At 42.2% G+C, this 19,122-nt stretch overlaps 1 protein-coding gene across 2 annotated transcripts in view; it reads left to right on the top strand.

The window, feature by feature from the left end:
* Window positions 1–19,122, top strand: part of LOC129821875 (cyclin-J-like) — a 46,902-nt gene that overhangs the window by 17,061 nt on the left and 10,719 nt on the right. For both annotated transcript variants that reach the window (XM_055879602.1, XM_055879594.1), the window contains exon 3: window positions 2,557–2,767. In XM_055879602.1, the coding sequence (XP_055735577.1) occupies window positions 2,557–2,767 (211 nt within the window). The remainder of the gene's footprint in view (window positions 1–2,556; window positions 2,768–19,122) is intronic.

Below are 19,122 nucleotides of genomic sequence, written 5' to 3'. Positions count from 1 at the left end.
TTTTATTAAACCAAATCAAGTGCTGGGGCAGAAGCCAGTTCGCCACACGTTTGCCGGCGGCCCTGCTGTGCTGATCTCTGCAACATGGATAGATCGAAATCGCCACACGATTCTACAAATTAAAAAACGTATATGTATGATCTTCTGAGACAGAATCTTGACATTTTTAGATAATACGACATATGGGTAGGATATTTCAATACTCATTCCACCCCTGCACAAGGGCATGGTGTTTTATGAGAGCTTGATGCACAAACCATTCTTTCCCACTGACTGTTGCTATGGAGGCCTTTACCTCTGTCATCTACTCACCAAAGGATGTTCAATGTATTAATAGCACTTCTCTGCAAGACAACATTTTTTTTCTGGTGGGTTGTATACTACATGACCAAAAGTATGTGAATACCTGCTCTTTGAAAATCTCATGCCAAAACCATGGGCATTAATATGGAGTTGGTCCCCCCTTTGCTGCTATAACACCCTCCACTCTTCTGGGAAGGATTTCCTCTAGATGTTCGAACATTGCTGCAGGGACTTGCATTCAGCCACAAGGCGATTCCTCCTCCACCAAACTTTTCAGTTGGCACTATGCATACGGGCAGGTAGCGTTCTCCTGGCATCCGCCAAACCCAGAGAACGTGTTTCTACTGCTCCAGAGTCCAATGGCAGCAAGCTTTACACCACTTCAGCAGATGCTTAGCATTGCACATGGTGAGCTTAGGCTTGTGTGTGTGGCTAATCGGCCATGGAAACCAATTTCATTTCAAGAAATGTGCTACAGCACTTGGCAGTTCTGTTCTGTGAACTTATGTGGCCTACCACCTTGCGGCTGATCCGTTGTTGCTCCTAGACTTTTCCACTTCACAATAACAGCATTTACAGTTGACCAGGGCAGCTCTAGCAGGGCAGACATTTGACAAACTGACTCTGGGGTAGTGGGTGCTAAGATTCTGATGGGTTTAATAACATCATCATACTTACACAAAATTATTGTGGAATGGAATTTATTAATGAATTGGAAATTCAAAATCACTAACATTATTGTTCCACTAGTGAACTGCAATATTGTGTCTGTGTCTTGTGAACTGCATTATTGTGAAAATGAAATATGCAGAGCGGCAACAAACGAAGCAACACAAAGGTACTTGGAAACCCCTTCAAATTAGTGGACTTGGCTATTTCAGCCACACCTGTTGTTGACAGGTGTATAAAAAACGAGCACACAGCCATGCAATCTCCATAGACAAACGTTGTCAGTAGAATGACCTTACTGAAGAGCTCAGTGACTTTCAATGTGGCACTGTCATAGGATGCCACCTTTCCAACAAGTCAGTTTGTTAAATGTCTGCCCTGCTAGAGCTGTCCCGGTCAACTGTAAGTGCTGTTATTGTGAAGTGGAAACGTCTAAGAGCAGTAACGGCTCAGCTGCAAAGCGGTAGGCCACACAAGCTCACAGAATGTAAGTGCGTAGTGCGTAAAATGTCTGTCCTCGGTTGCAACACAAAATGTGTCTGTCTTCGGTTGCAACACTACCGAGTTCCAAACTTCCCCTGGAACAACGTCAGAACAACGTCAGAACAAGAACTGCTTGTCGGGAGCTTCATGAAATGGGTTTCCATTGCAGAGCATCCGCACAGAAGCCTAAGATCACCATGCGCAATGCCAAGCGTTAGCTGGAGTGGTGTAAAGCTCGCCGCCGTTGGAATCTGGAGCAGTGGAAACGCGTTCTCTAGAGTGATAAACCATCTGGCAGTCCGACGGACAAATCTGGGTTTGGCGGATGCCAGGAGAACTCTACATGCCCCAATGCCAACGGTAAAGTTTGGTGTAGGAGGAATAATGGTCTGGGGCTGTTTTTCATGGTTCGGACTAGGGAAATCTTAAAGCTACAGCATACAATGACATACTAGACGATTCTGTGCTTCCATATATGTAGCAACAGTTTGGGGAAGTCCATTCCTGTTTCAGCTTGACAATGCCCCCGTGCACAAAGCGAGGTCCATACAGAAATTGTTTGTCAAGATCGGTGTGGAAGAACTTGACTGGCCTGCACAGAGCCCTGACCTCAACCCCATTGAACACCTTTGGGAGGAATTGGAACGCAGACTGCAAGCCAGGCCTAATCACCCAACATCAGTGTCCGACCTCACTAATGCTCTTGTGGTTGAATGGAAGCAAGTCCCCGCAGCAATGTTCCAACATCTAGTGGAAATCCTTCCCAGAAGAGTGGAGGCTGTTATAACAGCAAAAGGGGGACCATCTCCATATTAATGCCAATGATTTTAGAATGTGATATTCGATGAGCATGTGTCCACATGCCTTTGGTCATGTAGTGTATTTCACAGAGTTTATTGAGCAATATTTTAGGCCCATGGTCAAGAATGGGCTGCAGTTTCTTGGCTGTGATTGACATTTGAAAGTGGAGTCTTTGCACATGCTCTCACATGCCTCCTGGCACACTGCTGTATTTTTTTCTGTATACGCAATTCAACTCTGCAGTCTGCAATATCCTTACTCCCTCTCATCCTGTCTCCTCTCCTTACCTCCTTTCCTCAGGAGCTGAAGTTGCCCACCTACAAGTCCCACTCTCCTCAGATCGGGATGCGGCGTTACTTTGCTGACCTGCTGGCTGTCCTCAGTAACCGCTACCAATTGTGCCCAGCGGCTCGCCACCTGGCCGTCTACCTCCTGGATTTGTTCATGGACCACTACGACGTGGCAGTCCGCCAGCTCTACGTCATTGCCCTCTCCTGCCTCCTCCTAGCCAGTAAGTCAGCTACTGAACTGCTAACAATAGATCTGGTAAAGATGGAACAGCAGTAGGAGTACCTCTAGTGACAAGTTTGAGATACTTCAGTTATAATGTCCTTCCTTTTTGAGTAGATTCAAGTTGTTTATCCCACTCTTTTACAGACAGTTACATTTAAATGGTTTCCACTACATGTGCATATGTTTTTTTTAACTCATTTTTGATGTGGAAAGGAAAGCAGGGAGAGTGAGCAGCACCACAGCCTGTAGTGGGCTTTAAGTGGCTGTAGCTGCGTGGTTTGTCTGAGACATGTTTGGTGACAGCTGTGTGTTTAAGAGGCCATGCCCTCCCCTGGTCCCCCAGACCTCTGTCAGTCACCAAGGGAACTTGTCACATGTACAAACCATGAGGCATGCGTTACCCACAACCCTTGCCGGCATAGTAATTATAGCTTTTGGAGAGAAGAAGAAAATCCAATTTTATGGTCAAATGCTTACTTACAAGCCCTTAACCAAAACTTGATTTTCTTAAAACTGCATTGAAGAAAATATTTACTAAATTAATGAAAGTAGAAAGTAACACAATAATGAGGCTATATACAGGAGGTACCAGTACCGAGTCAATGTGTGGGGGTACAGGTTAGTTGAGGTAATTTGTACATGGAGGTAGTGGTAAAGTGACTATGGATAGGTAATATACAGCGAGTAGCAGCAGTATAAAAACAAAGGGGTCAATGCAAATTGTTAGGGTGGCCATTTTAATAATTGTCCAACAGTCTTATGGCTTGGGGGTAGAAGCTGTTAAGGAGCCTTTTGGACCTAGGCTTGGTGCTCCAGTTACCGCTTGAAGTGGGGTAGCAGAGTGAACACTGACTTGGGTGACTGAAGTCTTTGACCATTTTTTGGGCCTTCCTCAGACACGCCTAGTATGTAGGTCCTGAATGTTAGGAAACTTGGCCCCAGTGATGTACTGGGCCTTACGCACTACCCTCTGTAGCGCCTTATGGTCGGATGCCGAGCAGTTGCCATACCAGGCGGTGATGCAACCAGTCAGGATGCTCTCAATGGTGCAGCTGTAGAACTTTTTGAGGATCTGGGGACCCATGCCAAATCTTTTCAGTCTCTTGAGGGGGAATAGGCATTGTCGTGCCCTCTTCATGACTTTCTTGGTGTGTTTGAACCATGATAGTTTGTCGGTGATGTGGACACCAAGGAACTTGATATTCTCGACACGCTCCAGTACAGCCCCGTTGATGTGAATGGGGGCTGTTCGGCCCTCCTTTTCGTGTAGTCCACGGTCATCTCCTTTGTCTTATTCATGTTGAGGGAGAGGTTGTCCTGACACCACACTGCCAGGTCACTGACCTCCCTATAGGCTGTCTCATCGTTTTTGGTGGTCAGGCCTACCACCGTTGTTGTCAGCGAACTTAATGTTGGTGTTGGAGGCGTGCTTGGCAACGCAGTCGTGAGTGAACAAGGAGTATAGGAGGGGGACTAAGCACGCACCCATGACGGGTCCCCGTGTTTAGCATCAGCATGGCAGATGTGTTGTTGCCTAACCTTACCACCTGGGGGCAGCCCGTCGGGAAGTCCAGGATCCAGTTGCAGAGGGAGGTGTTGAGTCCCAGGGTCCTTAGCTTAGTGATGAGCTTTGTGGAGACTTCTAGAGAATAGATGGAGATGGAGACATTATGACTGTCTATATCGGGGAATAATTGCCGTTGCAGTGAAACAACATTATTTTTGTTGACCAAGTTATTATTATTATTTATGTCGTTTTTTTGTTGTTGGGGGTGGTACAGGTACATGTTCTTTTTTTAAACGTTTATAAAACATGTACCCACTCACTCATGCTGCCACTCAAAATAAGAAGAAAAAACTGTAAGAAGTGCATACAGAGTTGAAGTAATAATACATTCAGTATAAACAGGAAAAGAAAAGAAAACATAAGTGGGCCTCTACCCCAACCTCCTCCTCCTTCCATTCCCCCAACCCCACCCAGCCAGCATTTTTCAATCCATCCCCACTCCCCCACGCCCGGAAACCATGTTTCCCACCCCACCTAGCAACTAGGGTTGCTCGTCAGTCACTCATCCAGACCAGCCCCACCCCCCGGCGACCAGAGAGAACCCTCCCCATACCACCCTTTCCCTGTGGTCCCGAAAGCAAAGAAAGTAAAAAAGATTAAAATAGGCAGTGGGGGAGAAAGTACCCAATTGTCATTCTTACAAAGATACCTTAATAGAAAATGACTCATGTAAAAGTGAGTCACCCAGTAAAATGCGACTTGAGTAAAAGTATTTGGTTTTAAATATCAAGTATCAAAAGTAAAATAATAAATCATTTCAAAGTGCTTATATTAAGGAAACCAGACAGCACAATGTTTTTGTTTATTTATGGATAGCCAGGGGCACACTACAACACTCAGACATAATTTACAAATGAAGCATTTGTGTTTAAGGAGTCCGCCAGATCAGAGGGAGTAGGGTTGACATGGGATGTTCTCTTGATAAGCATTCAAAATATAAAGAGTACTTTTGAGTGTCAGGGAAAATGTTTGGAGTATAAAGTACATTCTTTTCTTTAGGAATGTAGTGAAGTAAAAATGGACAAAAACCCCAGAAAACAACTTAAGTATACTTAAGTACTTTACACCACTGAAAATAGGTACAGTGGCAAGAAAAAGTATGTGAACCCTTTGGAATTACCTGGATTTCTGCATAAATTGGTCATAGACGAAGATCAGATCAAATTTTAAGTCACAACAATAGACACACACTGCTTAAACTAATAACACACAAACAATTATACATTTTCATGTCTTTATTGAACACACCATGTACACATAAATAATAACTTGTTGACCCTCCTTTGGCAGCAGTAAATGCAATCAAATGTTTTCTGTAGTTGAGGATCAGACCTGCACAACGGTCAAGAGGAATTTTTGGACCATTCATCTTTAAGAAACTGTTTCAGTTCAGCAATATTCTTAGGATGTCTGATGTGAACCGCTCTCGGGGTCATGCCACAGCATTTTAAATCGGGTTGAGGTCAGGATTCTGACTGGGCCACTCCAGAAGTTGTATTTTCTTCTGTTGAAGCCATTCTGTTGTTGATTTACTTCTGTGTTTTGGATCGTTGTCCTGTTACATCCCCCATCTTCGGTTGAGCTTCAATTAGTGCACAGATAGCCTAACATTCTCGTGCAAAATGTCTTGATAAACTTGGGAATTCATTTTTCCGTCGACGATAACAAGCTGTCCAGGCCCTGAGGCAGCAAAGCAGCCCCAAACCATGATGCTCCCTCTACCATAATTTACAGTTGGGATGAGATTTTGATGCTGGTGTGCTGTGCCTTTTTTTCTCCACACAAAGTGTTGTGTGTTCCTTCCAAACAAATGTAGTTTCATCTGTCCACAGAATATTTTGCCAGAAGCGCTGTGGAACATCCAGGTGCTCTTTTGCAAACTTCATACGTGCAGCAATGTTTTTTTTGGACAGCAGTGGCTTCTTCCGTGGTGTCCTCCCATGCACACTTGTTTAGTAATTTGCATATTGTATACTCGACAACAGAGATGTTAGCATGTTCCATTGATTTCTGTAAGGCTTTAGCTGACACTAGGATTCTTCTTAACCTCATTGAGCATTCTGCACTGTGCTCGTGCAGGACGGCCACTCCTAGGGAGAGTAGCAACAGTAATGACATTTCTCCATTTATAGACAATTTGTCTTACCGTGGACTGATGAACATCAAGGCTTTTAGAGATGCTTTTGTAACCCTTTCCAGCTTAATGCAAGTCAACAATTCTTAATCTTAGGTCTTCTGAGATATCTTTTGTTTGAGGCATGGTTCACATTAGGCAATGCTTCTTGTGAATAGCAAACTCAAATTTTGTGAGTGTTTTTTATAGGGCAAGGCAGCTCTAATCTACATCTTCAATCTCATCTTAATGATTGGACTCCAGGTTAGCTGACTCCTGACTCCAATTTGCTTTTTCATTAGCCTAGGGGCTCACATACTTTTTCCAACCTACACTGGAAATGTTTAAATGATGTATTCAATATAGACAAGAAAAATACAATAGTTTTTGTGTTATTAGTTTAAGCACACTATGTTCATCTATTGTTGTTACTAAGATGAAGGCCAGATCAAATTTTCTGACTAATTTATGCAGAAATCCAGGTAATTCCAAAAGGTTCACATACTTCTTCTTGCCACAGTATGTATGTGTTGGGCTTTATAAATGGTTTATTTGAATGTGTTAGGCTTTAGCTGAGATTATTATTTACGGAGGCAAGTATATTTGTCCAGGCCTCAATTGTTCCTTGACTAGGACCATTCATTCTTGCTGTCGATAATTTGAAAGTGATAACTTTTAATAATAAAGCTGTATTCATTGGCAAATTGGGATAGAGTGAGGTTATTGCCATCTAAAAGCTCAGACACACCGGTAGGATTGTCAAATGTTTGACTGCCGACAGTCAATATCTTTTGTGTTCACTAGCTAGCTAAGGACACTGTGTTAATTTGGCAGCTAACACAGGTAGCTGTTTCTTGGAAACTAGCTAATCCATTGTGATTTAATTATAATGTCAATACTAGTGGTTAAAGCTATACTTCTCCTTAATGCAACCGCTGTGTCAGATTTAAAAAAAGCACACCATGCAATAATCTGAGTACAGCGCTCAGGTATCAAAACAAGCCATACAGATACCCGCCATGTTGTGGAGTCAACAGATGTCAGAAATAGCATTATAAATATTCACTTACCTTTGATCTTCATCGGAATGCACTCCCAGGAATCGCAGTTCTACAATAATTGTTTGTTTTGTTTGATCAAGTCCATCATTTATGTCCAAATACCTCCTTTTTGTTTGCGCGTTTAGTTCACAAATCCAAATTCACGAGGTGCAGGCACTTAGTCCAGACAAAGTGAATAAAGTTATATTACAGTTCGTAGAAACATGTCAAACGATGTATAGAATCAATCTTTAGGATGTTTTTAACATTGTCTTTAGAAATTAAAAGGACCGCAACTAACTCTCACGGCCGTGCGCCTGACTGAGCTCATGGCGTTCTGCCAGACACCTGACTCAAACAGCTCTTATTCTCTCCCCCTTCACAGTAGAAGCCTGAAACAAGGTTCTAAAGACTGTTGACATCTAGTGGAAGCCTTAGGAAGTGCATTTGGGACAAATTTTGCACTGTATATTGGATAGGCAAAGACTCGAAAACCTACAAACCTCAGATTTCCCATTTCCTGGTTGGATTTTTTCTCAGGTTTTTGCCTGCCATATGAGTTCTGTTATACTCACAGACATCATTCAAACAGTTTTAGAAACGTCAGAGTGTTTTCTATCCAAATCTACTAATAATATGCATGTCTTAGCTTCTGGGCCTGAGTAGCAGGTAGTTTACTCTGGGCACCTTATTCATCCAAGCTACCCAATACTGCCCCCAGCCATAAGAAGTTAACTAGTTTGGATAAATAATTTAGTGTTGTGTGCATTGTCTGTGCACATAGCTAGATACCATCCTGTAGCCTACATTTCATTTGAAACGTGACTGGCTCATCCATAAATTTGACTCTAGTGCTGGGTGAGATTCCCAAAGGCTGGAGCGTAGGCCTTCTTGCCCGCTTCAATTTTGCTCCAGTAGTGCTCAGTTCACGAGCTCAGAGCATGCCCGGCCCAACATGCATTTGTAGTCTACTTGTGTAGTCTACTTGTGTGCCCCTTGCTTTAGCTACTGTCATGGAGTTCGCTAAATATTTCCATTAAGAAACTGATCAAGCACACAGGTGCAAAACCAAGGTGACCTACAAGGATGAGGAGCAAGAGAGTGAGTGCGGTGATGTAATTTCCACAACTAAAGATAATTGTGGAATTGGAAAAGACGCATATCCCGAAAGCATGATGGTGTACTTACTACGTGCACATGCTGAAAGGAAGCAACGAGTTAGGTAGCTAATTGTGTCATTGTAGCAAAGTATTTATAAACAACAAAATCTGATTTCTTAAGTTTCCTTCATTTTTGTTCTATTATCTAGGCCTGGCATATTCCAACTTTCAAGGGAGTTTTCCGTTTTGATTGGGTTATTTTTCCTAAAAACCGTTAGGCCTACCTATAAGGGTGTTTACCTCCACTGTAATCACATCCTACAATACCCTTGTGTGTATATTATGCCCTGAATCTATTCTACCACGCCCAGAAATATGCTCCTTTAATTCTCTGTTCCCAACGCACTAGACAACCAGTTCTTATAGCCTTTAGCCGTACCCTTATCATACTCATCCTCTGTTCCTCTGGTGATGTAGAGGTTAACCCAGGCCCTGTAGACCCCAGTACCACACCTATTCCCCAGGCACTATCATTTGTTGAGTTCTGTAACCGTAAAAACCTTGGTTTCATGCATGTTAACATCAGAAGCCTCCTCCCTAAGTTTGTTTTATTCACTGCTTTAGTACTCTCCGCCAACTGCCACCAAAAATGTGGAAATTTACATCCCCAACTACAACATTTTCTTAGAACTGCCAAAGGGGGCGGAGTCACAATCTACTGCAGATATAGTCTGCCGAGTTCTGTCATGCTATCCAGGTCTGTGCCCAAACAGTTCAAGCTCCTACTTTTATAAATCCACCTTTCCAGAAATAAGTCTCTCGCTGTTGCCGCTTGTTATAGACCCCCCTCAGCCCCCAGCTGTGTCCTGGACTCCATATGTCAATTGATTGCCCCCCATTTATCTTCAGAGTTCGTACTGTTAGATGACCTAAACTGGGATATGCTTAACACCCCGACCATCCTACAATCTAAGCTAGAGGCCCTCAATCTCATACAAATTATCAAGGAACCTACCAGATACAACCCTAGATCCGTAAACATGTGCACCCTCATAGATATCATCTTGACAAACCTGCCCGCTAAATACACCTCTGCTGTCTTCAACCAGGATCTCAGCGATCACTGCCTCATTGCCTGCATCCGTAATGGGTCCGCTGTCAAACGACCACCCCTCATCACTGTCAAACGCTCCCTAAAACACTTCAGCGAGCAGGCCTTTCTAATCGACCTGGCTCGGGTATCCTGGAAGGATATTGACCTCATCCCGTCAGTAGAGGATGCCTGGTTGCTCTTTAAAAGGGCTTTCTTCACCATCTTAAATAAGCATGCCCCATTCAAAAAATGTAGATTTAAGAACAGATATACAGTTGAAGTCGGAAGTTTATATACACCTTAGCCAAATACATTTAAACTCAGTTTTTCATAATTCCTGACATTTAATCCTAGTACAAATTCCTTGTCTTAGGTTAGCACCTCCTCCCAGCTGCCCACTGCACTGAGGCTAGGAAACACTGTCGCCACCAATAAATCTACGATAATCGATATTTTCAATAAGCATTTTTCTACGGCTGGCCATGCTTTCCACCTGGCTGCCCCTAACCCAGCCAACAGCTCTGCACCCCCCTGTAGCAACTTGCCCAAGACCCCCCTGCTTCTCCACCCAAACCCAGATAGCTGATGTTCTGAGAGAGTTGCAACATCTGGACCCCTACAAATCAGCTGGGCTAGACAATCTGGACCCTCTCTTTCTAAAATGATCCACCGCAATTGTTGCAACCCCTATTACTAGCCTGTTCAACCTCTTTCGTATCGTCTGAGATCCCCAAAGATTGGAAAGCTGCCACGGTCATCCCCCTCTTCAAAGGGGAAGACACTCTAGACCCAAACTGTTACTGACCTATATCCATCCTGCCCTGCCTTTCTAAAGTCTTCGAAAGCCAAGTTAACAAACAGATCACCAACCATTTAGAATCCCACCTTCTCCGCTATACAATCTGGTTTCCGAGCTGGTCATGGGTGCACCTCAGCCACGCTCAAGGTCCTAAACAATATCATAACGGCCATCGATAAAAGACAGTACTGTGTAGCCGTCTTCATCGACCTGGCCAAGGCTTTCGACTCTGTCAATCACCGCATTCTTATCGGCAGACTCAACAGTCTTGGTTTCTCAAATGACTGCCTTGCCTGGTTCACCAACTACTTCTCAGATAGAGTTCAGTATGTCAAATCGGAGGGCCTGTTGTCTGGAACCTCTGGCAGTCGCTATGGGGGTGTCATAGGGTTCAATTCTCGGGCCGACTCTTTTCTCTGTATATATCAATGATGTCGCTCTTGCTGCTAGTGATTCTCTGATCCACCTCTACGCAGACGACACCATTCTGTGTACCTCTGTCCCTTCTTTGGACACTGTTAACAAACCTCCAGACGAGCTTCAATGCCATACAACACTCCTTCCGTGGCCTCCAACTGCTCTTAAATGCTAGTAAAACAAAATGCATGCTCTTCAACCGATTGTTGCCCGCGCCCGCCTGACTAGCATCACTACTCTGGACGGTTATGACTTAGAATATGTGGACAACTACAAATACCCAGGTGTCTGGTTAGACTGTAAACTTTCCTTGCAGACTCACATTAAGCATCTCCAATCCAAAATTAAAACTAGAATCTGCTTCCTATTTCGCAACAAAGCCTCCTTCACTCATGCTGCTAAACATACCCTCGTAAAACTGACTACTCTACCGATCCTTTACTTTGGCGATGTCATTTACAAAATAACCTCCAACACTCTACTCAGCAAATCACAGTGCCTTCCGTTTTGTCACCAAAGCCCCATATACTACCCACCACTGCGTCCTGTATGCTCTCATTGGCTGGCCCTCGCTACGTATTCGTTGCCAAACCCACTGGCTCCAGGTCATCTATAAGTCTTTGCTAGGTAAAGCCCCACCTTATCTCAGCTCACTGGTCGCCATAGCAACACCCACCCATAGCACGCGCTCCAGCAGGTATATTTCACTGGTCATCCCCAAAGCCAGCTCCTTCTTTGGCTGCCTTTCCTTCCAGTTCTCTGCTGCCAATGACTGGAACGAATTTCAAAAATCTCTGAAGCTGGAGTCTCATATCTCCCTCTCTAACTTTAAGCGTTAGCTGTCAGAGCAGCTTACCGCTCACTGCACCTGTACACAGCCCATCTGTAAATAGCCCACCCAACTACCTCATCCCAATATTGTTATTTATGTTTGGTCTTTTGCACCCCAGTATCTCTACTTGCACATCATCATCTGCACATCTATCACTCCAGTGTTAATGCTAAATTATACATTTTTTCGCCTCTATGGCCTATTTATTGCCTTACCTCCCTACATTTGCACACACTGTATATAGACGTTTCTATTGTGTTAGTGACGGTGCATTTGTTTATCCCATGTGTAACTCCGTGTTTGTGTTACACTGCTTTGCTTTATCTTGGCCAGGCCGCAGTTGAAAATGAGAACTTGTTCTCAACTGGCCTACCTGGTTAAATAAAGGTGAAATAAAATAAATAAAAAGTTTAGCATCCCCGGTGGCTCTGCAAGCGCGTAGAGAATATTCTCCGCTGCTGGCCTGCTCTCCAGACACCATCACATGAGCCTGAATTAATTTCTAAGGCACTGTAGACTGAGTTTAGTAAGGTATTTTTTGTTAATCACAGGCTATATACACAATTTATAGACTAATGATTTAATACAACAAAATGTTGTTTTGAGCGCTTAATGTCCCTGACTTCCTCCCAGCCTAGTGTGTCACACGCAAATTGATATACTTCACAATATACTTCTTTGTAGGCTATAGCCTTGAAATAATGTAAATAATATAGCCTAAATAATTAATTTCCGTTCCTTCTTAGGCTCCCTCTCTGGCTCCTGACCTATTTAGAGTGTTTATATGCTGTTTAATGTGACGTGTAGCCTATTTGAAATGAGCGCTTCTTACATTCACCTTCTCATGTTTTTTACAATTATTTTCATTCATATCATATGGTTTGCTTTCAATACTTAACCAAATGGTAGGTCCAGGTAGTCACAAAAATAGATGGTTGTTTGTTAAATTGTGATTTTAATGAATGGAGCGTCAATATTTCTTCCTGTGAGCGTGGAGCGGTTGAAAAGGAAGTGGAGCAGCCGGCCCACCGCTCAACTGCTCACATAATCTTACTGGGATATTATTCCATCTAATGAGATTGGATTTAATTTATTTGAGCTTTCTGTTAAAGTTTGTGCCAATACTTTTTTCTAAGGGAGCAAATATATCTATCTACTCCAAAGTATTTAAAATGGGAACAATTGGGATTTCATAAGTAGAGATGGAGTCCTCACTCAGGGTCTTGAAGCAGTATGGCTGATTTGGTTAGATTCATTTTATAACTTGAGATGAAGCTGCATTTTTCTGTGATCATCAATGTATTTTAGATATAGTAAAATATTGTCTGCATATAATGAGATGAAGTGATCAGTCGATCTCTTCCCCCAAATTAACCTTTGTGAATGGCTCTGGTAAATCATTTTGAGCAATCGTGCACTTAATTGATTCCAAATGTTTAAATAGGAGGAATCCCATCTCATTTTATTTATGCTACCCAATGCTCTTTTGAGTTCATTGAGAGAGATTTGGGCTCCCAGCGAGGTGGCTTCTGTTGAGAGACAAAGTTCTTAGTCTGGTTTGATGTTGATTTACTATCAGAGGTGTACAGTTCTTTATAGAAGCTGGAGAATCTGATTAATTTGGGTTCTGATAGTAACTTGATCATTACTGCGTAGCTTGTTGGCCAGTAAACGACAATGTCGATTACAATGGAAGTCTAACTTGATGGTTGGAAAATTCTGCTCTCTGTCTTATCAATAAATTAACTTCTGTCTTGACTTTGGAAAGAATAATAGCTACCTGGTCTGAAAAGTGTTTATTGAAAACAATCTAATGCAGTGAACAACATTTCCAATTCCAATCTTCTTTAATTGTGATTTATTCAACCCAGATGAAAATGCAGTTTCATTATTTTTAATCAAACCTTTGGTGGCATCCCATAGAATCCGGGGGTCATCGACTGAATTTTTATTGATCATTATGAATTCATTTAGTTTAAATTTCAAATTGATCACAGAATGCATGATTTTGTAGTAATGAAACGTCGAAACACCATATGTCGAATTTCTATTGTCTTGATTAAGGAAAGTAGAGTTGTAGATAATAGTATGAAATCGATTCAGGAGAATGTTTTCTGCTTGTTTGAGTAGAAAGTGTACTCTCTTGCTTTCGGATTATGTGCTCGCCAGGCATCAATGAGTTTGTAATCAGAGAGTAGGTTATATGCTGGAGAGCCTTGGTTGCGTGTGGCTTGTTGTTGGTCTTATTAGATTTGTCTTGCATGTCCAAAATGGCATTCATGTATGTCCCAAAAAACAGATGGAATTCAGTTCATTTTAACAATATGCTGTTCAGTGAATCAAAAAGCATACACATTAATAAATGATATTTTCCTTCCATTATGGATACATTTTAAGTAAAGTGATTCTGCCTTCTTGGTCTTCGCCTTCCCCCAAATTGGTGGTTTTGAGTCTCTCTTGTATCATTATGAGTTCACCTTTTTTAGTTTTGTTTGGGGCTGATGAAAAAGAAGCCACTTTTTGTTCACATGGTCCTATGTGCCTCCTTTATGGAGCAGGTGTGTTTCATGGAGCATTGCTACATCAATATGGTTTCTTGCTAGGATATCAAGACAGGGGGAACGTTTGATAGGACAATTTACGCTTTTCAAATTCCAAGAGAGAATAGCTAGCATTGCCAATGTTTTTCGGAAAGGAATGTTTCAGAAAGTATTTACACCCCTTGACCTTTTCCACATTTTGTTGTGTTACAGCCTTAATAATAATAATAATAATAATAAAAAAAAAAATACAAATGAAAAGCTGAAATGTCTAGAGTCAATAAGTATTCAACCCTTTTGTAATGGCAAGCCGAAATAAATGAATGAGTGAAAATGTACTTAACAAGTCACATAATAAATTCCATTGACTCACTCTGTGTTCAATAATAGTGTTTAACATGATTTTTGAATGACTACTTCATCCCTTTACCCCACACATACAGATAATTGTAAGGCCCCTCAGTCGAGCAGTGAATTTTAAACAGATTCAACCAAAAAAGACCAGGGACGTTTTCCAATGCCTCGCAAATAAGGCACCTATTGGTAGAAGGGTAAAAATATAAAAATGCAGACATTGAATATCCCTTTGAGCATGGTGTCGTTATTAATTACGTTTTGGGTGGTTTAGAGTCACTACAAAGATACAAGTGTTCATCCTAACTCAGTTGCCGGAGAGGATGGAAACTGCTCAGGGATTTCACCATGAGGCCAATGGTGACTTTTTAAAACAGAGTTTAATGGCTGTGATAACTGAGGATGGATCATCAACATTGTCGTAACTCCACAAACATTGTAGTAACTCCTAATTGACAGAGTGGAGAGAAGGAAGCCTGTACAGAATAAAAATGTTCCAAACCCTGTTTGCAAAAAGGCACAGAAGTAATACTGCAAAGAAATTAACTTTGTCCTGAAAACAAAGTGTTATGTTTGGTGCAAATACAACACATCACTGAGTACCACTCTTTATATTTTCAAGCATGGTGGTAGGTGCATCATGTTATGGGTATGCTTTTCATCACCAAGGACTAGGAAGTTTTTTTAGGATAAAAATAAATGGAATAGAGCTGAGCACAGCCTAAATCCTAGAGGAAAACCTTGTTCAGTCTGCTTTCCAACGACACTGGGAGACAAATTCACCTTTCAGCAGGACAATAACCTTAAACACAAGGCCAAATATACACTGGAGTTGCTAAACAAGATGGCATTGAATGTTTCTGAGTGGCCAAGTTACAGTTTTGACTTAAATCAATCTTAAATATATGGCAAGACTTGAAAATGGCTGTCTAGCAATGATCAACAACCAACATGACAGAGCTTGAAGAATTTAAAATAAAAAAAGTGCAAGTATTGCACAATCCAGGTGCGCAAAGCTCCCAGAAAGAATCATAGCTGCAATCACTGCCAAAGGAGATTCTAACATGTGTAGACTCAGTGGTGTGAATTCTTATGTAAATTAAATATTTCTGTATATAATTTGCAATAAATGTCTAAAAACACATGTTCACTTTGTCATTATGGGGGATTGTGTGTAGTGAGAGAAAAAAATATTTAATTCATTATGAATTGAGGCTGCAACACAATAAAAATGTGGAATAAGTCAAGGGGTATAAATACTTTCTGAAGGTACTGATAAGCCCATTGATGTGTAACAAAAAGAAGTACCCACAGGGAAACTCATCCATTGGTCGTTCCCTACCCAGAAGACAATACTTGTAAACCATTCCCCCCCTCCCTCCCTAGCTCCCAGACCCCTCCCCGGTTCCCCAGCCCTGTAATGTCATTACAGAGTTGCAGCATAATGGTGAATGGCAGCCTTACACATTGAGTCTCTAAGCAGCATATTTTTTAGGTCTCAATGTCTTCAAAAATAAATCAAATAAAACACAGGGGGTAGTTTGAAATACTCCGTAAGGTTCCTGATATTTAGTTTAGCTAGACAGATATCCCCTTGAGGTTTGTTGATGTTCCGAAGGAATTAATATGCCCACAGATCATTTTCATAATTATGTGTACATTGTGGATTTTAGTGACAACTCTGCAATTTAGGATTTATTGAAATGTTACACAAGTCCCAGTTTGAGATGTTCCAAATGTTAGAGTGTTAGAAAGATCCCTCGTGTAAAAAAGACAAATAAAAAAAGGACGTACTGTTGGGCCATTTCAGTGAATGTTTCTTCTGGGTTGAAGTATTTGCATTTACAATGGAATGTTTAATGACTAAATAAGGAAGAGTGGGGCAATTATTTTACCCCTTTTTGAAAACACACACACACACACCCTCCACTGATCTGAGGAGGGGGCCTCTGCCTGAGTGCCCAGGACTGATCTCCAGAGGTCAGGGGCCAGGGGTTCTGCATTGTTGGAGCATCTGGCTCCAGGGGGAGATACATGAGGATTTAGCTGTGACCAGTTTCACACCCAGTGAAAGGGAAAAGTGGGGGAGAAGAATATATATATATATATATATATATATATATAACACTTTTTTTTTTTTTACCATGTAAGTTGACTGAGAACACATTCTCATTTACAGCAACGACCTGGGGAATAGTGGCTGGGGGGAGGAGGGGGATGAATGAGACAATTATTGTAAACTGGGGATGATTAGGTGGCCATGATGGTATGAGAGCCAGATTGGGAATTTAGCCAGGACATACGTTTAACATCCCATCCAAAAGACGGCACCCTACACAGGGCAATGTCCCCAATCACTGCCTTGGAGCATTGAGATATTTATTTTAGACCAAAGGAAAGGGTGCCTCCTATTGGCCCTCCAACACCACTTCCAGCAGCATCTGGTCTCCATCCAGGGACCAACCAGGACCAACCCTGCTTAGCTTCAGAAGCAAACCAGCAGTGGGATTGCAGGGTGGTATGCTGCTGAAGTAGTCCTCAGTTGTTAATTACATATTTCTTTTAGCATCGTGATTCCTGTAATAAAAGTGTCTTTCCTGACGCTTTACCTGACTTTTTTTTGTTAGGCCAGGCTGATGTAATGAGCGAGCCTCTTACTCTCTTCCACCCTTGTGTCCCCCTCGTGTATAATATTTCAAAATGCAATTGCGGGGAAAAAACTACTTTGGAAGTAACTCGTTTTCCATATTAAAGAGAAGAGGTCTCTGCTTTCTGTAGGTATCAATTGTATTTCTCAATTATTATTATTTTTATTGAGCTCCAAGCACACTGTTTTACAATGAAGATATCTAATATGGCGAGGGCGAAATTGCGCATTAGCCATCGCAAGTCCCCAGGCCTGATCTCCAGAGGTCAGGAGCCAGAGGTCCTGCATTGTTGGAGCATCTGACTCCAGAGGGAGATGCTTGAGGGTTTAGCTGTGACCAGTTTCACACCAAGTGAGGGGGGTGGAGTAGAATCCTCAGTCGTTAATTGCATATCTTTAAGGATAATTTGTCGCTAGACCATATAGGAGTGTCTTGTTTGCACATATACAAAATGTACAAATCGTTTTTACATTTATTTTATTTTATTTAACCTTTTATTTAACCAGGCAGGCCAGTCGAGGACAGGTTCTCATTTACAACTGCGACCTGGCCAAGATAAAGCAAAGCAGTGCGACCAAAAACAACAAGACAGAGTTACACATAAACAAGCGTACAATCAATAACACAATTGAAAAACCTATGTACAGTGTGTGCAAATGTAGGGAGGTAAGGCAATACATAGGCCATAGAGGTGAAATAATTACAATTGAACATTAACACTGGAGTGATAGCTGTGCAGATGTTGCTGTGCAAGTAGAGAAACTGGGGTGCAAAAGAACAAGAGGATAAATAACAATATGTGGATGAGGTAGTTGGGTGTGCTATTTACAGATTTGCTGTGAACAGGTACTGTGATCAGTAAGCTGCTCTGACAGCTGATGCTTAAAATTAGAGAGGGAGATATAAGGCTTCAGAGATTTTTGCAATTTGTTCCAGTCATTGACAGCAGAGAACTGGAAGGAAAGGCGGCCAAAGAAGGAGCTGGCTTTGGGGAGGGCCAGTGAAATATACCTGCTGGAGCACGTGCTATGGGTGGGTGTTGCTATGGTGACCAGTGAGCTGAGATAAGGCGGGGCTTTACCTAGCAAAGACTTATAGATGACCTGGAGCCAGTGGGTCTGGCGACGAATATGTAGTGAGGGCCAGCCAACGAGAGCATACAGGACGCAGTGGTGGGTAGTATATGGGGCTTTGGTGACAGAACGGATGGCACTGTGATAGACTACATCCAGTTTGCTGAGTAGAGTGTTGGAGGCTATTTTGTAAATGACATTGCCAAAGTCAAGGATCGGTAGGGTAGTCAGTTTTACGAGGGTATGTTTGGCAGCATGAGTGAAGGAGGCTTTGTTGTGAAATAGGAGGCCGATTCTAGATTTAATTTTGAATTGGAGATGCTTAATGTGAGTCTGGAAGGAGAGTTTACAGTCTAACCAGACACCTAGGTATTTTTAGTTGCCCACATATTATAAGTCAGAACCGTCCAGAGTAGTGATGCTAGTCGGGTGGGTGCGGGCAACAATCGGTTGAAGAGTATGCATTTAGTTTTACTAGCATTTAAAAGCAGTTGGAGGCCACGTAAGGAGTGTTGTATGGCATTGAAGCTCGTTTGGAGGTTTGTTAAGTGTCCAAAGAAGGGCCAGATGTATACAGAATGGTGTGGTCTGCGTAGAGGTGGTTCAGAGAATCACCAGCAGCAAGAGCGACATCATTGATATATACAGAGAAAAGAGTCGGCCCGAGAATTTAACCCTGTGACACCCCCATAGAGACTGCCAGAGGTTCCGGACAACAGGCCCTTCGATTTGACATACTGAACTCTATCTGAGAAGTAGTTGCTGAACCAGGTGAGG

This window comes from Salvelinus fontinalis, chromosome 2 (assembly GCF_029448725.1).
Source record: "Salvelinus fontinalis isolate EN_2023a chromosome 2, ASM2944872v1, whole genome shotgun sequence".
Taxonomy (NCBI): Eukaryota; Metazoa; Chordata; class Actinopteri; order Salmoniformes; family Salmonidae; genus Salvelinus; species Salvelinus fontinalis.
The sequence above is the reverse complement of the archived record's forward strand: the minus strand, read 5'-3'. Positions and strand labels throughout refer to the sequence as shown.